At 37.6% G+C, this 24,004-nt stretch overlaps 1 protein-coding gene across 11 annotated transcripts in view; it reads right to left on the reverse strand.

Moving 5' to 3' along the window:
* The window catches only part of STAG2 (STAG2 cohesin complex component), a 154,308-nt gene that overhangs the window by 68,503 nt on the left and 61,801 nt on the right, over nt 1–24,004 (reverse strand). For 6 of the 11 annotated variants that reach the window (XM_059679413.1, XM_059679415.1, XM_059679419.1 and 3 more), the window contains exons 2-4: nt 16,373–16,517; nt 11,279–11,357; nt 6,114–6,275 (exon numbers count right to left, since the gene is read on the reverse strand). In XM_059679413.1, coding sequence (XP_059535396.1) covers nt 6,114–6,275; nt 11,279–11,357; nt 16,373–16,416 — 285 coding nt within the window. In that variant the 5' untranslated portion in view covers nt 16,417–16,517. Of the gene's footprint in view, nt 1–6,113; nt 6,276–11,278; nt 11,358–13,980; nt 14,025–16,372; nt 16,518–24,004 lie in introns of those variants that run through there. The other 5 variants (XM_059679421.1, XM_059679412.1, XM_059679411.1 and 2 more) reach the window with 3 other exon arrangements.

The raw sequence follows: 24,004 nt of genomic DNA on the forward strand, positions 1-24,004 counted from the left end.
AAGCACTGCCTTTGTAATTATTCAAAAGTGTGTGTATACATTCTTTTGGGACACTATATTTGCAAATCAAGTGGAATTGGGGAAAGGTAGAAGAAGGTAAAGGAGAGGATAAATGGTGATGGAATGGTGTGTTCACTTGGGGTGATGAACACACAATACATTATACAGATCATGTGTTTGCAAGAATTGTACACTTGAAACCTATATACTCTTATTAACCAATGTCACTCCAATAAATTCAATAAAAAATAAAATATGAAAAAGAAAATATTTGCAAATCATATATCTGATAAGGTATTTTTATGCAAAACATATAAAGAACTCTTATAATTCAACCATTTTAAAGACAAATAACCCAATTAAAAACATAGGCAAGAGCTCTGAATAGACAAATGGCTATTAGAACATGAAAACATGCTCAGTGTAATTGGCCATCAAGGAAATGGAAGTCAAAACCATAACAAGATACTGCCGGGCCAGAGTGGCTCAGTTGGTTGAGCATCATCATGTGCTCCTAAAGGTTGCTGGTTCGATTCCTGGTTAGGGCCATACCTGAGTTATGGGTTTAAGCCCACTCAGGGAGCATGTGGAAGGCAGGCAACCAACGAATGTTTTTCTCTCTCCCCTCAGGTAAAGATTTTTTAAAAATTTACTAAATGAGCCCTAACTGGTTTGGCTCAGTGGATACAGCATCAGCCTGCAGACTGAAAGGTCCCAGGTTCGATTCCAGTCAAGGGCATATATCTTGGTTGCAGGCACATCCCCAGTAGGGGGTGTGCAGGAGGCAGCTGATCAATGTTTCTCTCTCATTGATGTACCTAACTCTCTATCCCTCTCCCTTCCTCTCTGTAAAAAATCAATAAAAACTTATTTTTAAAAAATTTACTAAATTGAGATATACTTTAATGGGGTCCAATAAAGAAACTTTATAAAATTAAAATTTTTAAAAAGACACAACTTCACACCCACTAGGATACCTATCCTATAATATGCAAATTAACCATCACTCTGTCACAAAGATGGTGGCGCCCATAGCCACAAGATGGTAGCACCCAGTCCCCTCAGTTGAAGTGTCCAGGCAGGTGGTGAGGGAGGGGGCTGAGGGGCAGAGCTGGTGATTGGAGGGGGCAGGGGCGGAGCTAGCGATTGGAGGAGGCAGGGGCGAGACCGGTGATCGGAGGGGCCTGGGCAGGGGTGGAGCTGGCAATTTGAGGGGGCAGGGGTGTAGCCAGCTCCAAGGGGAGCAGGGAGCCGGCCTAAGCTGTCAGTAGGACATCCCCTGAGGGCTCCCAGTATGTGAGAGGGGGCAGGCTAGGCTGAGGGACCGCCCCCCAGTGCACGAATTTCATGCACCGGGCTCCTAGTATTCATAATAAAAGGCTAATATGCAAATGCTCATCACTCCATGACGCCGTAACGACCAATCAGCAGGGACCTGAGGTTGCATAGCGCCTGGCCGGGGCGGCGGAACTCAGGCTGTGGCCCTGGGCTGGGGGACCTGAGGCTGCACCCCCCCCCCCCACCTGGCAGGGCTTGACGGGGCACCTAAGGCTGCACCCCCCACCCGGTGGGGCTTGACGGGGTATCTGAGGCTGCGCCCCCCCGCCCAGCAGGGCTTGACGGGTGTGGGGCCGGCTGAGTGTGGGTCTCACCCAATGGGGGTGGGGCCGGCTGGGTCTGGATCTTGTGCAATTTCAAGGTGCACGCGGGTGGGCAGGGACTTGACTCTGGGTCCCGCACTCCAGACTCTGACAGGAGGGAGATTTTAATATACATTTTACTAATTTTCTGTCATCTCTGACACTTCTATTATAAAGAAAGGGCAAATAGCAATATTAAAATATTTCCTCTAATTAATTCCCTTTTATTGTACACAAATTTCGTGCACCGAGCCACTAATAAGAAACAAAGACAATAACAAATGTTGGCAAAGAAAAAGCAGAATGCTAAAACATGGCTAGTAAGAACATAAAATGCTGCTGCCATTTTGGAAAAACAGTTTGGCAGCTCCTCAAAAAGTTACCATATTGACCCTGCAACTCAAATCCTAAGGTATATATTACCCAAGAGAAATGAAAACATGTCCAAATGAAATCTTTTACAAGAATACTCTTAACAGCAGTATTCAGTTTTACTAGCCAAAAAGTGGAAACAAACCAAATTTAAGGAATAAATTAATAAACATATATTCATACAATGGAATATTTGGCAATAAAAAAAGAATTTATAACATATACAACATGGATGAACCCTGAAAACATTATCCTAAGTCGAAGAAACCACTGTAAAAGGAGCTTTTATTACATGATCCTAGTTATATGAACAGTCCAAAATAGGCAAATTTATAGAAAGTAGATTAGTGGTTGTTTAGACCGGTGGCAGGTAAGGAGAAAGTGAAAGCTAATGGGCAAGAGGTTTCTTTCTGGGGTATTGAAAAATATTCTAAAATTAGATTGTGATGATAGCAAAACAACTCTGAATATACTAACAACCACTGAATTTACTAGTACACTTTTTACAAGGGTGAATTTATGGTATATGAAGTATATCTCAAATTAGTAATTTTTTAAAATTAGGCCAAAACTAAAAAATAAAATCAGTACTTGATTCCCTTGGGGACAGAAAAGGAAACCACAAAACAGTTAAAAACAATTTTTTAAAATATATTTTTATTGATTTCAGAGAAGAAGGGAGAAGGAGAGAGAGACAGAAACAATGATGAGAGAGAATCATTGATGGACTGCCTCCTGCACGCTCCCTACTAGGGATCGAGCCCACAACCCAGGCTTGTGCCCTTGACGGGAATCAAACCTGGGACCTTTCAGTCTGCAGGCCAATGTTCTATCTACTGAGCCAAACCGGCTGGGGCAAAAAACAATTTTTAAATAAATCAAATTTTAAAAACTAGGATGATAAATAAGAGCTAATGAAAAGAATTAAAAGTCAGGAGGGGAAAATGTTTAAAGCTATATATAAAAACTGTAAATATGAAAATTGGGTACAAAATGAATAAAATATGTACTATTTGATGTACAAAAACAAATATGATTACACAATATAAAAAAGAAAAAGACAATATCATCTCCCTGATTCAGATAAACTGACTGGAGATATTCTAAAACTAGACTTACTTTCTAGATTTCAGTCCTTTTCTATGTTTTACAACAGTCTGTTTATGTTAACCAACTAAATTTATAAAAGAAACGTATTTAAGATTATTCCAAATATATGGGATATAAATAAACAGAATATATTATGTGACTATGAGAGTTTTAAAGCATGGCTCTAAATAGTTTGACATTCTTCCCCAAGAAGTCATGTTCCTTCTCTAAAATAGTGCAGGAGAAGTAATGGTGCTTCCAAGATTCGGTGACAGGCCATTCAACTTCTGCATTGGGTTCTTGAAGCACTAGAGAACTAGGTACTTCTTCCTGCACAGGATACTCTCTCCAAACCCAGAAGCCACATGGAAGGACCAGTTGTAGGTCTTCCGGTACAGTTCCAGCTGAGCCCAGTCTTCAAGTCATTGCAGACTAAGCACCAAACATAGATAAAGAAGCCTCCAGATTATTATAGTCCTTAACTGTTTATGTCACCTCCAGACAATCAAGCTGTCTCAGCTTAGGCCCCAGCCATCATGCATAGGAATGCAGATGAGCCATCCCTATTTAGTTCTGTCTATATTCTAGGCCCACAGAATCACTAAGCATAATAAAATGGTTGTTCTTTTATATAACTAAGTTTGGGGTAGCTTGTTATGCAGCAATAAATAAATTGGATAGGGGTTATTTTCATTAATAAAGATACAAAAATATTTAATGAAATCTTACAAAAAGATCACCACATCACATTAAAAGGTTATTCATGAAGATCAAATAGAATGTATACTAGAAATATAAGGTTGCTGTAATCAAAATACAAGCTTATCACATTGAAATACATTTTAAGATTTTAATCATCAAATAGTATGTTAAGAACATATTTTTAAAAATCTTATTCAATAAAATTCAATATCTATAAATAAAATTCAACAGAACTAGGGGCATATTCATGGTTTCTTCTTTCTTAAAATGCAAGAACTAGCTTAAAACCAACAGCCAATCTTGTACTTACTTGATCTCACTTATAATTACTAAAACAGATATATCTTGGAGATACAAAAAACGAATAATACACATTACCTGATCAAGGAATTAACAATATAGAAGCAAATTCAGACATATGCATAATTGTAACACAATATACCAAGTGCTATAATGAAAAGGGAAAAGTAAGAAATACATTCAATGAGAATGGGAGAAGGAAACAGAGCCCAAGAATGCTTCTCAAGAGTGACATTTGGTTTAGTCAATCCCATGTGATATAGAAAGGAGGAAAAAGGGCTATTCCAGGCACAGAGAAAAATAAGAAGAAGGGTCTGGGGGCAGAATACATACTGTGGCTGGAGAATAGTGAGTATCCCAAAGGAAATCTGAGCTGGAACTGTTAGATAAGGAAGAACTCTTTAAAAGTTTGTAAACAGGAGACTTCCTTGATCAAATTTGGTGTTCAATAATGCAAGTAGAAGTATACAAAAAAAAAGTACATAAAGTAAACTGAAGGTGGACAGAGGATTCAAGGGAATCAATACAGATATACTATGGACATTCTGCTTTTAAGAGGGAAAGCACATTTAGAAACAGAAAAACAAATGGCTTAGAGGTACAATCTTAATATATGACAATCCATAAGCAACACTAAAATAAGAAAAATGTTCATTCTTTAAATATTGAGATACCATTAACAAAAAGAATTAAATATAAGGCTAAACCCTCACATTTCATACTAAAATTTTTTGATAAGACAAAAAGTTAAACAAAAACCCTACAGACTAGACAAAAATAGAATAGCCTAATTAGAATAAAGTCAAGATCTTATATTAACAAAACTGAACAAATATTATAGAGAAAAAGTATAATATAATAAAAAGAAAATTAAAAGATATAATATAAATAAGATAATTTATCCCTTCAATAAAATTAACCCAAAATGGGAACTAAAGGAGATAATTTTTTAAATTAGGGAATGACTAAATATAGCATAGTAACGTAGATATCCTTCTTTAAAAATATCGAATGTGCACACAAAATCTTTCAAGATATTAAACAAGAAATTAAATCCAAACCCTAATCACAAACATATGAAAGCAAGCCATATGTAAATAAATGAAGGTCAATTAAAATGTAAGAAAATACAATGTTCTGCACAACTGGTGATAGCTTAAAAACTAACAATTCTTTATCATTTTACATGGAAAATTTATCTTTATTTGTCCAAATTAATAATTTAAAAATTCATTTACAAAACTGCACATATTTAGACGAGTCCTTATCAATAAATAAGATTTATATTTCAGTTAATTAGCAAAAAACTTAAATGGCTAGTTCTCCCTAACCCATCCAGGTGTGCCTTTTATTGATTTGTTAATTCTATGAAGGAAAAAAAAATTTTTCCCTATAGTTTTCATAAATTAAATAACTTTATTAAGCATGTATATTCTTTGAGTACAGTGTTTTTTCAATATTTAAAAACCATATGGGTTTAGCATGCATCCATTATAAAACCTAAATGCTATTGTCTTAAGATTATGAAGAAACAAAGTTAGGATGATTTGACATGGTTATAACTTTTTACTCTTCTGTTAAGAAACAACACAAGTAATCAAATTTGCAATAGACAAGTGATCAAAATAATTCAGTTCACTAAAGAGGATAGTGGTTATATTATGTCACTCAACCAAGAATTCTATATTGGCAAAGGACTTCATATTTTGATGGCAGCTATATAAATTCATGGAAAATTGAAACCTCATAATCAGGGTTTACATCAGCATATTTTTGAGCAAATAATTATTATATGCCGATAAAAGAAAATAATGCAATAGAAAATTATGTAAAGCACAGCTTAACAGTCTTTAAGTATGAATATATATCCGTAGTCTTCTAACTAATTTGTTGCTTTTTTCAAATGATCAGTGTTAGAATTTTTTTAAAGACAATTTGAAAAACCAGGGATATATGTTATATAATTCACTAAAGTTCAAAATAAATTGAGACGAACATAATAAACATTACCTGCATAGCACTCTTGCCCATTTTAACAACTTCAAACAACATCATGTTTTCCACTCCATTCTGTTGGTGATGACCATTCATTCGGTTTGGACCAGAAGGAGGTTTTCCTCCATTTCCACTTTTGCCCTTTTCTGCTGGGCCCTTTTTGCCTTTTTTACAAGTCTGCACAAAAACACAAGTTGGTTAAGTTATATCACTATGTTTGAGAGTTCAAATTAAAACTAAAGAAGCAGACCTGGCCGGCACAGCTCAGTGGTTGAGCATCAACCCATGAACCAGGAGGTCACAGTTCAATTCCCAGTCAGCGCACATACCCAGGTTTTGGGCTCAATCCCCAGTGTGGGGCATGAAGGAGGCAGCCAATCAATGATCCTCTCTCATCACTGATGCTTTTTTCTCTCTCTCTCTCTCTCTCTCTCTCTCTCTCTCTCCCTTCCTCTCTGAAATCAATAAAAGTATAAAGGGAAGTGGCATACATGTCATATAAAATGATACGGTTGTGCCCTAGCTGGTTTGGCAGAGTGGATAGAGAGTCAGCCTGAGGACAGACGGGTCCCAGGGTCGATTCCACTCAAGGGCACATGCCCAAGTTGCGGGCTCAATCCATAGTGTGGGGGTGTGCAGGAGGAAGTTGATCGATGATTCTCTCTTATCACTGATGTTTCTCTCTCTCTCTCCATCTCCGTTCCTCTCTAAAATCAATATATTAAAAATTATTTAAAATTATATGGTGTGATAGCCTCTTTGTGGTATCAATTTTTTCATTTATACTACCATGAACCTCACATGACATTGTAGTTAGCCTATGAACACTGACAAACTTCGTAAGGCCAAACTTCTACTCCTATTAACTGAGTGATCTTAGGCAAGTTACTTAACCATGCTGTGCTTCAGAGAGATTTCTAAAATGTAAAGTGAGAATAATAAAAGTGTGCCTACTTCATAGGGTTGCTGCTTTATCAAATAAGTAACTCATACTTAGTTTAACATTTTAGCTTAATACCTATTTTTAGTCCTTATAAATCATAAGAGTGCACTCACAAAAGGAATTCCAAACAGCATAAAAATAGGTGTATCAACCTCATTGTCCGGGCCCTCCTCTGACACTTATTTATCATGAAAATTCAATTTATGTGAACACTATGGAAATGAAACCCCTTTATAAGAAAATTGTCAATATTGGGGGTGGGGGCTCCATAAATCAGTGAAAAGGTTGCCTATATGCCTAAGTAAAAAATACCTCCACTGCTTTCTATATCTTGTTATAGAAAAACAAAGTCATTCCCAAAATCAGAGTTCTCATTCTAAAATGCCAGAATTATACTAAAATCTTTACCGATTAGAATAGAGAATTTCCAAGGTCTCTTTTAGACCACCACATTTCTATGACATAGAGCAAGGGTTGGCAAACTTTCTGTAACGTGCCAGACAGGAAATATATTCTTTGTTTATTTTTACAAACCTTTAAAAAATGTAAAAATAAGTCTTAGCTCATAGGCAGTACTAAAACAGGCCACAGTTCGCTGACCCCTTATCTACAGCCAGGTCTAAAAATTTATTTCCACTGACGACCTGTATACTTATATACTTTGCTCAATAAAGGGTCCTTTCTCCTCCTTTAAGAGTCCAAAACCACTCTACTCTTAACTACTTCACAAACCTTACTAACAACTGAAAGAAATTACTGGTTAATTTACATTATTTCGTTAATGATATGCAGTCTTTGTGAACCCAAGTAATTAATTCTTAATTGTAGAATGAAAGGCTTTTGTCCCCAGTAAAAGGAATTTCAAAGATAAGGGTGAAAGAAAAGATCAACTACAAAGAATACACTAGAAAAGTATAAAATGTTAAAGTTAATTAACATGGAGCTATATATTTGCAATTTATCTATCATATGCCTCAATATTCCCTGTTGCTATGAAAAACTAATTAGTACAACTGAAATGGCTCAGTGAATATGCTGTGCTAGGAAAAATAATGTACACAGAGTGATAATACAGGAAAGTACAAGAAGTAAACATGCTAACCCAGTTTCAATCATTTAGAGGGGAAAAAGCTCTAAAAAAAAGACTATGAGGTAGTATACTATAGTGCAGCAATTTTCAACCTTTTTCATCTCATGGCACACATAAACTAATTATTAAAACTATGTGGCACACCAAAAGCTGTATTATATATCTTGCTGATATGACAAAAATAATAATTACCTGCCCTTTTATTCCAAAGTGCCGTTTAAAAAGTCAGGTGCCTATACTTGTATACAAGGATTTCTGGTACGAAGAATTAACCAATCAGAAATAACATTATTAGGCAACATGACCAGTAAGATGCAACTCTATTATATGATCTATACTAGAGTCCCAGTGCACGAAAATTCATGCACGGGGGCGGGGGGGGGGGGTGTCCTTCAGCCTGGCCTGCACCCTCTTGCAGTCCGGGAGCCCTCAGGGGATGTCCAACAGGGAGCGGGCCTAAGCTGGCAGTCAGACTACCTTAGCACTGCTGTGGAGGCAGGAGAGGTTCTCCCCCACTACCACTGCTGCGCTCACCAGCTGTGAGCCATGAGCCTGTCTCAGGCCTTCTGTCTGAGTGGCGCTCCCCCTGTCAGAGCACACTGACCACCAGGGGGCAGCTCCTGAGTTGAGCGTCTGCCCCCTGGTGGTCAGTGCAAGTCATAGTGACCGGTCATTCTGCCATTTGGTCAATTTTCATATCAGCCTTTTATTATATAGGATATTTATGGTTCAAGACAGGGCATTCACATCAGGCTGATGCTGTGTTTGCTGCTGCTGCTGTTTTTTATTTGACAATCTAAGGGAAAAGGGGTCAATGTCCCTGACTAAAATAGTCAGGTATTACATGTTCTAAACATTCTATAGCATACCAGTTGAAAATCACTGTTATGGTGGACTTAAAACACCTTCAACAGATATAGGCTCAAATTCTTTAACCACTGAGTTCTCTGGACCTTAGTTTCCCATCCATAAAATAAGGAAGTTTTCTAATCCACAAAGTTGTTCAAATATTAAATGAGATAACATGTATTACCAGAGTGCATGGAACATACATAATATAGTGCCAAACATCAAAATAGTTATTATTATACTCCTGATCTGACCCCCTTACACCTCACTCATAGCAGTGGGTAAAGTTAACCAAACTATAGCACAAAAACTTTGGGGAGTCCTTTATGCAGTTGCCATTCTGAGTCTTGTCCCAATGTGCAAATTAAATCAAAGTCAAAAGTAGAGTTTCGGTTTTGCAAGATGGTTACAAACAAAAATGTGGTGTTTTTTAAAAATACATTTTTATTGATATCAAAGAAAAGGGGAGAGGGAAAGAGAGATAGAACATTAGTAATGAGAAAAAATCATTGATTGGCTGCCTCCTGCACGCCTCACACTGGGAATCAAGACCTCAACCCAGGCATGTGTGCTGACCAGGAATCGAACCGTGACCTCCTGGTTCATAGGTCGACACTCAACCACTGAGCCACGCCCCCTGGGCCAAAAATAGTTTTCTAATGAATAACCATACTACCCACTAGAATTATGGCTGTCTTTGGATAGTCATGAGTTAATATTTTTATTCACTCACACTTTCTCTCTCAAAACTTCTACTTTTAAGGGACTAAAAGAGCATATGAAATTATGAAACAAATGAATTATGTGCACTCTAAAATAGTATTCTGACCTAACCAATTTGGCTCAGTTGTTAGAGCATCGGCCATGGACTGAAGGGTTACCAGTTCGATTCTAATCATGGGCACATACCTTGGTTGCAGGTTCGATCCCCAGCTGTGGTCAGGGAGCAACCAACCCATGAGTCTTTCTCACATCAATATTTCTCTGTGTCTCTCCCCCTACCCTTCCACTCTCTCTGGAGAACAATGGGAAAAAAATATCCTCAGGTGAGGGTTAACAAAACAAACAAAAACATAAAATAGTATTCCATGAACTAGTTAAAAATTATGTCCATACATAAAATGGGATGCTATGGCCCCGTCCGAGTGGCTCAGTGTTTGAGCATCGACCTATGAACCAGGAGGTCACAGCTCAATCCCCAGTAGCAGGTGTGTAGGAGGCTGCTGATCAATAATTCTCTCATCAGTGATGTTTCTATCTCTCTCTCCCTCTCCCTTCCTCTCTGAAATCAATAAAAATATTTTTCCAAATGGGATGCTATGACATCATTAAAAATTACAGACAGAAAAAAATTAACCATAGGAAAGCTGCTGACAACATCCCATTAGGTTTTATAAGCAAATTAAAGTCTGCACAGTATGAATTAATTTAAGTAAAATTCTATGTTCATGTTTATACATAGGTATTATGTACAAAAGTATGTTCACCAAAAATTTTAAAGAATAAATCACCATCATATCTAGCTTGGCTGAGTGGATAGAGCACTGGCCCCAGGACTGAAGAGTCCCGGGTTTGATTCCGGTCAAGGGCACATGCCCAGGTTGTGGGCTCCATCCACATTGGGGGGTGTGCAGGAGGCAGCCAGTCAATTATTCTCTCTCATCATTGATGTTTCTATCTCTCTCTCCCACTCCCTTCCTCACTGAAATCAATAAACATATAAATAAGTCATATTTTGCACAATGTATTTACAGACACGCACAGAGTCAAATGTACTTTCTAAAATAGCAAAATGATTTGACCATTAGCAAAGTTATCCAGAACCCTCAGGGTACCCACTCATATTCTAAACTTGTATCCGATTGACTCAGAATGTCACTTAACATTAGTTTTACTCATTATAACTACTGTCCACTCTAACCAATTAGATATAAACTGATTGTAGGTTACATTTTTAGCGTGCTTTAGAATGAGAAATTTACTGCTTTGCTTTATATTTGACTACTCGTGGGTAAATAAAAATAAAGCCAACAGAATATCACATTTAGCTTAGCACACTATGCTTCACAAAATGAACTACTAGAAACAACAATGTACTAATTTCTACTTTACAGTAGTGAAAATAGATAATCAAAAGATACATGATCTAGACAGAAGCCCAGAAACCGCATGTGTTCAGAAGGCTTACCATACCAATCAGAAAAAAAGGCATTCTTAAGAGAGAAAACATCTGAGATATAACTAATACATATATAAAGGCCTTGAAAATCAAAACAAAGTCACATATTCTGTACATACTTTTCCTTTGCCTTGCTTTTGGTTTTTTCCTTCAATGTCTTCAAAATCTGTGTCAGAAGAAAAATGTGTTTCTGACTCCCTGTGACAGAAAGATAAGCAATTATTTAAAACCTTCCTTAGAAATATAGATGGAGTTTCTAACTATGGCCATATTTTCTAAAAGAAAGATTTGGTTAACTTATTACAAAACTCCATTATTAGCATTAAATGTAAATGAGATGATTTTCCAAATCATACCTTAGCACATTACCAAATATATAAAATTACGTAACTTGCCCTAGTCAGTTTGTCTCAGTGGATAGAGCGCTGGCCTGCAGAAAAGTCCTGGGTTTCAGTCCGGTCAAGGGCAAGTACCTCGTTTTCAGGCTTGATCCCCAGTAGGGTACATGAGAAAGGCACCAATCAATGTATCTTTCTTATATGGATGTTTTCTGTCTCTCCCCCTCCCTTCCACTTCTCTAAAAATCAATGAAAAATTATCTTCAGTGCCCTAGGTGCTTTAGCTCAGTGGACAGAGTGTTGGCCTGTGGACTGAAAGGTCCCAAGTTCGATTCCAGTCAAGGGCACATGCCCAGGTTGCGGCTCGATCCCTAGTAGGGGGTGAGCAGGAGGCAGCCAATCAATGATTCTCTTTCATCATTGATGTTTTTATCTTTCCCTCTCCCTTCCTCTCTGAAAGCAATAAAAATATATTTAAAAAAAATATCCTCGGGTGAGGGTTAACAACAACAAAATTACATAACTAGCCCTAGCCGGTTTGACTCAGTGGATAGAGTGGTTTGACTCAGTGGATAGAGCGTTGGCCTGCGGACTGAGGGGTCCCAGGTTGGATCCCGGTCAAGGGCACATGCCTGGGCTGCAGGCTCAAACCCCAGTGGGGGGGGGGGGGAGGAGGAGAAGCGTGCAGGAGGCAGCCAGTCAATGATTCTCTCTCATCGTTGGATGTTTCTATCTTTCTCTCCCTCTCCTTTCCTCTCTAAAATCAATAAAAAAATATTTCTAAAAAATTACATAACTAACTACAAAAACAATAATCTGAAACACAAATGTCTAAACATTTATTTTGTTAAATTTTAACCAAAACATAAAGACGAAACCAGTGACTCTCTAAACTTTAACCCTAGGAACTATGGTGCTGTTATGATAGCTGGTTCCATTCTCTGATTCAAAGAATACGGTACTCAGGGAAAACTTTTTTTTTAATTTATATTTATTTTTTTGTTCATGGTCATCCGAGGATATTTTTTCCATTGCTTTTTAGAAAGAGTGGAAGGGGGGAGAAGGGGGGGGGGGAGAGGGAAACATAGATGTGAGAGAATCATGGATTGGTTGCTTCCCGAACGTGTCTGACCAGGGCCGGGATGTAACCTGTACCCAGGTAGGTATAAGCCCTTGACCCATAAACAGACTCACGATCCTTTGGTGCATAGGCTGACATTCTAACTACTGAACCACACTGGTCAGGGTAGGAAAACTGTATTTTAACACTAGGTATTGCATGAATTTTATTAGAGAATTTTAGCAATATTAAAGATCCTCTTTCCTCTACAACCTCACTCAGAAATACTTATAAATCAAGGTGTAACTATACAAACCATGTATTTTTGAAAGAATCCTATATAATAAAAGGATAATATGCAAATTGACCCTAAAGGCCAAACGACCGGAAGACTGGCCACTATGATGCACACTGACCACCAGGGGGTGGACACTCAACGCAGGAGCTTCCCCTTGGTGATCAGTGCACTCCCACAGGAGGAGCTCTGCTCAGCCACAAGCCAGCTGACTGCTACGAGCGCAGCGGCAGTGGCCTCTCCCGCCTCCTCGGGCTGCCAGAGGGATGTCTGACTGCCAGCTAAGGCCCGATTCCCTGGGGGGGACAGGCCTAAGCCGGCAGGTGGACATCCCCCAAAAGGTCCCGGGCTGTGAGAGTGCACAGGCCAGGCTGAGGGACCCCCCGACACTGCCCCCCCCCCGTGCACGGATTTTTGTGCACAGGGCCTCTAGTATATGTATAAAACACTTTGGCAAACTAAATCATTTGAAACATAGTAGGGAAGTATGCTAATTGACCCAAATCCTTTATGAATAGGTGGTAGGCTATTGTCAGAAAAACTGGTTCAAAGACTTCTGCATTATTTTGGAGTAGAAGGGGTGATTTTATATAATATGGATATTCTTACACATACAGAAACGAAGTAATTTAAATGTACATGTGATGCTTCCTTATGTTAGTTAACATGGACCTAAATAATAGTAGCATGCCCTCATTTAAATCCTTTAAGGCAAGGCATACTTCCTATTTGGGTCACAATGGATTTTAGAATCAAGCCACACCCATAAAAGATAAATGTTTTACCACTCTAAATGTGTAAACCTAGTACCAGATTTGCTTACAATATATGGATCAAAGTGAAAAGCTAGCTTTCAAAAGCTAGTCTTCTCTAACTATATTTCTTCTATTTCCATTTTTATTGCTACAATAACCAGTTGTCCAGAGGCTGTGAGGTAGGAGGAATACTTTATAAATCTAAAGTAATGATTAAAATACTGGGGAGGGGGAGCAGGAGTTACTATTTATAGCACTTATCTACAAAGTAATTTAAACAATGTATTGAAGATAGTGGCAATTCTAACCGTGTCCTATAATGTTGTGAGGAAAGGGTGAATGACTACTATAATATTAACCCTGAAACTCTTGCCTGTTACATCTTAAGAAGATTGCTGTCATCAATATTTTTCTCAGCCAAACTGGTTTGGCTCAGAGCGTCGGCCTGCGGACTGAAGGGTCCCAGGTTCGGTTCCGGTCAAGGGCATGTACCTTAGTTGCGGGCACATCCCCAGTAGGAGGTGTGCAGGAGGCAGCTGGTCAATGTTTCTCTCTCATCGATGTTTCTAACTCTCTATCCCTCTCCCTTCCTCTCTGTAAAAAATCAATAAAATACATTAAAAAAAATAAAGATCCAAGGTTTAAAAATATTTTTTTCTCACATGCCTATATGGCCTTGCAAAAAAACTGAAAATGTTTTTAAATATCTTGGTATATAGTAATAATTCTTTCTTCCCAAGACATTTGTGGGATACCAGTTCTCTTAGCTCATTTACTACTGTAAGTCTACAAACAAACATTAGTCTTTACAATATTCCAATGGCCACAGAGTAATCAAAGGGTAAATTATATCTTAAACCTCATCTCCAGGTTATCCCAATTAAAAGAATGAGCCATTAGAGTTTGATTACTAACTGGGAAAAACTTCCAAAGAATGCTGAATTGAGTAGTCAGTATAGGAGTCTAAAAAATCCTCAACCAAAGAAATCTTCTCTTGAACCTGTCTATCTCCAGTGCTTTCCTCTGCTTTTAAAATCAAAACAACAACAACAGCATATCCTAGGTAAAATAGATATGTTTAAGAAACATATGCTTAACCTTTGAGTGACTTGAAATTTCCTGAGTCAGTTATCACGACTGAATCTTCTCTTTACCCTGCCCCCTATCTCACAAATACTATCTATTCTACCTCCAAAAATCAACTCCCTCTTATCTATTATCCTATTTCAGGCCCTACTTAAGATAATCAAAACAGTCAAAGGTCTGGTTTATAATACAAACCTTTTAAATCATCTCTAACCTTTAATTAATATATAAGAAATTCATAAGATAATTTCATGATAGTCAAACCAAAAATTATTTTCTCAGATATCCCATAAACAAACAAAAAGAAAAATAAGACATTTTCCTCAAAAATCTTAATATAGAGTCAATATACACGGGGATTAAAATCACATTAGCCCAGCCGGTGTGGCTCAGTGATTGAGCACTCACCTATGAACCAGGAGGTCATGGTTTGGTTCATGGTCAAGGCACATGCTTGAGTTGAGGGCTCAATCCCCACTGTGGGGCTTGCAGGAGGCAGTCAGTCAATGATTCTCTCTCATCACTGATGTCTCTAGTTCTCTCTCTCCTTTTCCAAAATCAATAAAAATATTTTTTTTAAAAGAAAATCTATACACCATCAAAAGCAAACACTGACTACCATTATGCACAAGGATATCTATCTGTTGTTTTTAAAATTTTTAGCAACCAGATTTTTTCAAATCAAGTCTTATAAAGACCCTTATAACAAATACTAGAGGCCCGGGCACGGAATTCATGCACTGGGGCAGGAGGGGGGGGGTGTGTCTCTCAGCCCTACCTGTGCCCTCTCGTAGTCTGAAGTCTGGAAGCCCTCAGGGGAGCAGGCCTAAGATGGCAGTCAGACATCTTTAGCACTGCCCCTGAGGTGGGAGCTCCCATCACAACCGCTGCGCTCGGCTCGTCAGCTTCTGGCTGAGCTGCGCTCTCCCTGTGGGAGCAACACTGACCACCAGGAGGCAGCTCCTGTGTTGAGCATCTGCCCCCTGGTGGTCAGTGTGCATCACAGCATCAGGTTGTTCCACTGTTAGGTCAATTTGCATATTACCCTTTTATTATATAGGATGGTATGGTATATGTATGTGCAAAATTAAAGGGATCCACAAGAACTTTCACTTTCAGTAGTTCTAATTCTTTCCAACATCATCAAAAATTAGAATAAAAGTTGAACATGGACTATAGGCAGCTTTTAAGACAAAAGTAAAGAAGCCACTTCATGCATCAATAAGCATGTAATTATTTCTGCAAAAATATGGAGCATGTCCCACCCTCCTAGATTTGTTTTAGTGTATCATCATTTGATCTCATAGTAGAAAGATGACATTACATCCTAAGTACTACTGCACAATAGTCCTTTCTGAGAACACATAACTTTTTAAGAATTTCATGACACTCCCTCAAAACAACTATTATAAAACCAAGTGTGGATTCAACTGCACAGCAAAAATAATAAATTGTGCAGTATCTAAATTTTAAAAATAAGTTTAAAATGTAGTACAAAAAGCTCGGAATAATTAGTTTCAGAGTCCAATGAGTATTAATATAAACTGTTTCAAAGTATACATACTTATGCTGTATCTTATGTATTTGATCTTCTCAAGCAGAAGTAATTTTAAGTGAAGTTAGTACATTTCCTATTTTCTGGAAAAACAAGTATATAAAAATCATTGTAATATACTTACTGTAGTAGATTAAAATCAGTTGGTATTTCTGGAGCTGCTATCATTTCTTTATCATCTTCTGGAACGCCCCAATGTCAGAAATATATTCATATATTTACGTGGGTAAAAATGATGGCTCGCTTCCTTCTTCTAAGACAGACAATTCCTTTAAAGGGGAGGAATGCCGTATCTATTATAAACACACCAAAAATATTGGGAAGGGTATCTACACTCAAAACCTAAATTCCCCTGTGCCTGCTACTGTGTTTCAGTAAATACGGATTTCTTTCCCTTGAATTTGACTGCTCTTTCTAGATATGGATTTATTACAACTATTGTAGCCCCACGGTAGCAACAACAGACACAAAGAAAGAAGCTTGTATTACAGACAATTATTTTTAAAATTTGCTAAGATTCTCTAGTCTGGATTTTTTTTTTAAACATATACCCTACTAAGAACATAATGTGACTCTTTATTGGTCCGGAAATCCTTATGACAAGTTTAAAACATAATGCAAGAAGTCTGAAAATTCTATAACTTTTGCTGGCAGTATACAGTACAGTCAAATGGAACAGATAAGCCCTAACCGGTTTGGCTCAGTGGATAGAGCATCGGCCTACAGACTGAAGGGTCCCAGATTCGATTCCAGTCAAGGGCATGTACCTTGGTTGTGGGCACATCCTCAGTATGGGTTGTGCAGGAGGCAGCTGATCGATGTTTCTATCTCATCAATGTTTCAAACTCTCTATCCCTCTCCCTTTCTCTCTGTAAAAATCAATAAAATATACATTTGTAATTCCTTAACTAATAAAGAATTTAAAGATTAAAAAAAAAGGAAAAGATAAAATTAAGCTATCATTTTGAAACACTATAAAAGCAGGTTCTTCTATAGAAGAAACAGTCCAAAGTCTTGCTTATTAATACACTAGAGGCCAGGTGCACAAAATTCGTGCATGGGGAGTGTGTGTGGGGGGAGGTGGTCCCTCAGCCTCCTGCACCTTCTCCAATCTGGGAGCCCTCGGGACATCCCTGGCAGTTACACATCCCTCTCGCAATCCAGGACTTCTGGCTCCTAACCGCTCACCTGCCTGCCTGCCTGATCCCCCTAACTGCCCTCCCCAGATGACCTGGTCACCCCTAACTGCCCTCCCCTGCGGTCTGGTGGCCCCTATTAACTTTTTTTTTATAATCTTATCCCCTTCACACACAATGGTATTTTTACTTCCTTATTGGCTTCTCCCTCACAGAATTTTTCTCTCTCCTTTATGTAACACTTCTTCCTATTGACTCATCATTTATAAACTTTTCTTTCCTCATTTCCTACATCTGTTCCATCATCCTTCTTCCCATCTTTCTCCTACCCTCCCTCCCCACATTCCTTCTTTTTTTTTTCATTCCTTCTTTCCTTTATCTTTATCCCTCCCCTTTTCCTTCCTTCCCACCTTAATTTTTTTTCTTCACTTCCTCCCTCTGACCTGCTTTGCTCCCTCCCCCATTTCTTCCTTCTTCCCATTCTCCTTTTAAGCTCTACCAGCTCCCCTTTAAAACTTTTCTTCCCTCCCTTTCTCTCTCATCCACATCCTTCTCTACTTACTTCCACTGTTTTAATATCCATCTACCTGCCTAATTATTCACTATCATTTATCTTTTTCTTTTCTGACTCCTATTTTTAAAAACTGTACCCAGTACACAACTATACTTGATTTTCATTATAGCTCCTACAGTTCACTCACACATCCTCTTTCCTTCTTTAACTCTGCTGTCTACTGACTCCTTTATAAAGTTCTTCCCTCCCTCCTTCCCTTCTTAAAGCTTTCGTGGGGGGGGGGGTGGTAACCCCCAGCCCAGGGCTCAGCCCCAGCCAGGTGTTCACCACCCCCCCCCCCACTTCCCCGGCCTCCCCACAGCTGTCCTGCTCCCATTCCCTGTCCAGGACGCCCAGCCCAGCGAGGGTGGCCAAGGCCCGCACTGCAGACCTCGGACTGTCCTCCACTCCGTCCTGGAATGTGGGCGCATCCCCGCCAAGGGCCACCACCACCCTCCTCCTGCGTCTGGACAGGTCTCCCTGCTCCTCGCCGCCTGTGCCCCACCGCTCGCTAGGCACACCTGCTCTGCAACCCCCCCCCCCCCCGCCGCAGTCGCCACCTCCTTCGGCAAGCAGTTTCCTTCCCTTTTCCATTCCTGTGCCTATCATATCCTATCCTACCCCAGGCCTTGCAGCTGCCTGAGCAGAGGGCGGGATTGCAGCCTGCTGATCCGGTTGTGATATGATGCCGTAATGGACAAATTTGCATATTTTTCTATTATTAGATTAGATAACCACTTCATGACTATACCACATTGTGTTGAATAGGAAAGGGAGAAAATGCTAGCTCTAATCTATTCCCTTTCCCTCAACGAACTTGTAATCAATTTAAATACCAATAATGTCATGTGGACAACAGTGTAAATTTGGCCATAGGAAGAGTATTATTTCTAGTTTTGAAGATCAACGATGCTGTTCTTAAATGAAAGAATGACCTAAGAGCAAATGACAAGTCTGTAACAAATAAAGAGAGATAAAATAGGCTGAGTCTAGAGCTTTTAATCTTATATGTGTAACTTTCTTTTATAATTTTCTTATGCTTTTCTTTCCAAGTGAATCTAGGACTTGCTGGCCACCTAAAGAAAAAGCAGATCAGACTAAACATGTCCAATAATAATAAATGTTCAAATATCATATACTAATAAACTTCTAATGATCTTTCCAATGGAGCAGACGTTATACAAGAAACTGGTAATTTGGTTTTTCCATTAATTCTACAGCTCTAAAAACATCAATAAGTGGCTACTCAAAGCACAGCATTTCCCAGCTCACTCTAATGAAGCTACTATTAATAACAAAATAATGAGGTAGTAAGAGAAACAAGAACTAATAATCCACAAAGTAAGCCCTGAATAATCCAGGGTTGTCTATACCATCACTTTTAGCTTACTTTTTTTATTCTAAAGAATAATCACATTATAAAATCTTTGTTTAGATGTGACTATTAGCATGGTCTTCTTCTAATAAATCATGGTCACAGGATTGCTCCGCAAAACCACTGTTAATCTTATTGTAACCTAAGAAGTTATCTAAATAGTACACCAGAATTCTGAGGCTTGCCATTACATGTGGGACACACCTAGCTTCCTAAAAATCCAAACTTATTTAAAAAGAAAAGCATTGCCCTCACTGGTTCGGCTCAGTGGACAGAGCATGAGCCTGCGGACTAAAAGGGTCCCAGGTTCGATTCTGCTCAAGGGCTCATGCCTGGGTTGTAGGCTCGATCCCTCATCATTGATGTTTCTATCTCTATCTACCTCCTACCTCTCCCTTCCTTTCTGAAATCAATAAAAATATTTTTTAAAAAAATAAAAAGAAAAGTATTTTTTAAGAAAGAAAATTTTGGTTTTTTAAAGAGAGCTGGAGAGGTATAGAGATAAATAAGTTCTAACCAACATGTCAGGTTATCTAGATGGCAAGAAAGTGCTTACTCAGTTTGTCGGCCTACCTGTCCCCACTCTCTCTGGGCATTTTATAAAACCAAACTTGCTGCATCCCTTAATATACAATTTTTACGCAGACATTAAAGATAGTTCATAGCCCTAACCGGTTTGGCTCAGTGGATAGAGCGTCGGCCTGTGGACTGAAAGGTCCCAGGTTTGATTCCGGTCAAGGGCATGTACCTTGGTTGCGGGCACATCCCCAGTAGGAGGTGTGCAGGAGGCAGCTGATGGATGTTTCTCTCTCATCGATGTTTCTAAACTCTCTATTATCCCTCTCCCTTCCTCTCTGCAAAAAAATCAATAAAATATATTTTTTTTAAAAAAGATAGTTCATAGATATATTCTCCTAAGGACAAAAAGAATGTATAAGCTCTGAAAAGCAGAGTACTAAATAAAAAATAAGTAGTGTGATATACTACATTCCTCTACATAACACAAAATTTCTAGTGAACTAATTAGAAGTATTGTCAGGTCAAATTAATTTGCTCAGTATAAGGTTATACTAACATGTGCTTGGAAACTAGAAACCAAAGCAAACACAAAAGAAAAATGGAATTTATAAAGATGTGAGTCTCCCAGACAAGGAGTCTATTTTTAAAAAAAGAAATACCACCTAACAGATTTAGAAAAAAAATATTAAATTGGCCAACTCTCTATTCCTAGTAAAATACTTGTTTTTTAAAAAAAGTTTCTAAATATTAAAAATCCATCCAACCAATTAAAAATATCTACCATGTGCCAAATGCAGTGCAGGGTACTAGGCATATGGTGGTGAAAAACGAGAGTAATAATCCTTGCCCTTATGGAAACCTGCAATAAATGTGAAAATATATTTATTCCACCCTGACCGGTGTGACTCAGTTGGGTGGAGCATCTTCCAGTATACCAGAAGGTTATGGGTTTGATTCCCGGTCAGGGTACATACACCTTAGGTAGTAGGTACCATCCTCGGGTAGGGACCAATTGATGTTCTCTCTCAAATCCATGTCTGGTCTCTGTCTCTGTTTTTCTCTCCCTCTCTCTTTCCCCTTTCTCTGTTCCCCTCTCTAAAAAAGACCAATAAGCCTATCTTTGGGTGAGGATTTAAAATATATTTTATATTTATTTCTACAAGGCACCTAACTCTACAGCCACCTAACATTAAATAGAGGAATACTAAATTCCATGTATCTGAATTTTCACTGTTTTAATCATCCGCTAAATAACCAATTTACCACCCAAATAGTTCTTCATTGCTCAAAATTATACATTAAAATAGCTTTGTAGTTAAAGGAGCCAGAACAATGGGTAAGTTAGCATTGGTGTGTGTGTGGGGGGGGGGGGGGTGTTAAGAATGGAAACTTCATCTGCAGGAAGAGCCGAGAAATTTTCCCTTTTTATTTTAAATGTCTACAGCTGTATAAAAATACAATTTGCTTCCTCCAAAGGCTTACATTAAAAAATTTACAAGTAAAGACTAAATGTACTTAATACCATTTGACCTAAGTTAGGAAACCCAAAACTGTAAGAACATGTAATGCTCAATAAAAGTATTAAGTTAAACAGGCAAACTTATCACATCATTTCTGGTCTACTATAGTTTATTAATTTTAAGAATATGCTCAAAGATCACAAGGTGGAGCTCTCACCTAATGTCAAGGAAAAACTTTTGAGATTTTTATCACATGTACCAATTCTCTATAACTACTATAAAAGAGTTAACATTCCAACAGCTTTGGAGGATAAAGCATAGAAATGAAATTTGCTTTAACTCTCAACTACTATTTCCCTTTGCGGGAAAAATATATCCAAAAACAACTAACTTCTTTTTCTCCTTACTGAAAACTAAGGGAACGCATTTTATAGATAGGTTGCATAATATACTGTAAAACCAATTCCTTAGGCTCAAGTGTTCAGTATCCAGCCATTAAAGGTTTTTTAAATACATTCATATGTAATTACTGGATTAAAAAGGATTAGGTCATAATAGATTAATTCTGTATGTTAAATTCAAGTACACACTCTCACAAGTACTGCTTTTAATATAAACAGAGATCTAAAAAACTGAAACTTGATCACCATAACTTTTCAAGTTAGCTATAATGAATATATGTTTATAGTCTGTTACTCAAAATTTATATTCCAAGTTAAATTCAGTAACAAAAACACTTTCTACTTCCATTTCTATAAAATCTGCTGATTTCTTCATAAAATAATTGTTTCAAAGTTCTTTTAATTCAAGCCAAGTGGTCTCAAGACAGAAAATAAGAAAAAAACAAAACACAGCCTTCACTAAACAAGGTCCCTCAGAATTCACATATTATTCAAGAGTAATTAATTACAACAACGAGCTAAATTCACATGTTAACACTCGTAAATGGTATACAATATGATATAAGCACAGTGCATTATTATTATCACACCCATTCACACTGGGCACCACTGGCTCACTGGCAGATTTCAAGTAATAGGCAGATTTCATAGCAAAGTAGATGAAGACAGGATAATCCTGCCTGGATTTCAAGAGAAATCGAAATATTTTATTTCACATAGTACTCTAATTGATTACATCAAAAACTTTCACATTTATTTATTCAAGGTAGTAGAAAGTATCTAACTGAAATATTCAGTCTATTAATAATTCTTATGAAGATGGATATACAATTCAATTAATAAACAATAATAAAGCCAAAGTGTACATTAAACAGCTTTATAGACAATGATGGGAAATTTTAATCTAAAATTTAGAATTGCAGTTACTAACCACAATTTTTTCATTTTAATATGACCACAAAATGCAGCATGCTACATCTTTAGTATTTTTGTACCTTCCACTTCTGATTAGAAAAAGTTTCTAGAATTAGCATCCACGTGATAAAAATCACTAATCTTTCTACCTACTCACAGTGCACAATTCATAGACTTGAATTATATTCATGCTCAAGCTCAGAAATCAAATATACTTCCACAATGAAGTTTATGAAAAACAATATATAGTAGGTACGTTCCATTTCTTATTTCAGATCTAAGAGGCTGGTTCTTCATTTGTTAATTCTACACAATGTCAATGACAGGAAAAATCACGCATATATTGTACTGTAAAATTATTTGAATTCTCTCTAACCTTAAGCTTTCCTAAATAAATATTAAAACATGTAAATTATTTTTAATTAAATTGAAACCAGATAAAGACACTATAAAAAAACCTATAGATGAATATTCCAGATGAATATCAATACAAAAACTCTTAACAAAACTAGTAAACCATTCAATAGCACATGACCAAGTGGTATTTATTCCCAGAATGCAAGGCTGGTTCAACATATGAAAATCAATCACTGTAACGCACTACTTTAAGAGAATGATGGGGGAAAAAATCAATAGTGTGTTCATGGAATATTACTATATCAAACCAGTGATTTTCAATAGGTGTGCTATAAGAGGCACAGTGGTGTGCCAAAAGAATTTTTAAAACATGTAATACCTCACCATTTAGTCAGGGGGCACTAACTTCTTTTCCCTTAGTTGTCAAATTTAAAAAATGCCAACACCATAGCCATCCAGTGTGAATGAATCAAAATTACGCCTATTTTTTTTTTTGTCAGATCAGCAAAAAATATATATTTTTGGGTGCGTCACAGAACTTTTGTAATTAGTTTGTGTGCCATGAGATGAAAAGGGTTGGAAATAGCTATAGTATTAAACAATGATGTCTTAAGACAAAAAAAAAACCAACAAAAAAAACTTATGATCATCTCAACTGATGCAGAAAAAGCATTTGATAAGATTCAACACCTTTTCATGATAAAAATACTAAACAAACTAGGAATAGAAGGAATGTGACCCAACATAATAAAGGCCACTTATGAGAAGCTTATGCTAATATCAGGAACAAAGCAAGAATGCCTACTCTTATCACTTCTATTCAACACAATATTTTAAGTCCTACCCAAGACAATCAGGCAAGAAAAAGAAATAAAAAGACATCCAAATTAGAAAGGAAGACATAATATTATCTACATTCACAGATGATATGCTATTATATGTAAAACCCCTAAAGATTACAAACACACACACACACACACACACACACACACACACACACACACACACGAAAACCTGTTAAAATAAATAGCCAGCAAAGT

The sequence above is a fragment of the Myotis daubentonii genome, chromosome X (assembly GCF_963259705.1).
Source record: "Myotis daubentonii chromosome X, mMyoDau2.1, whole genome shotgun sequence".
In the NCBI taxonomy this organism is placed as follows: domain Eukaryota; kingdom Metazoa; phylum Chordata; class Mammalia; order Chiroptera; family Vespertilionidae; genus Myotis; species Myotis daubentonii.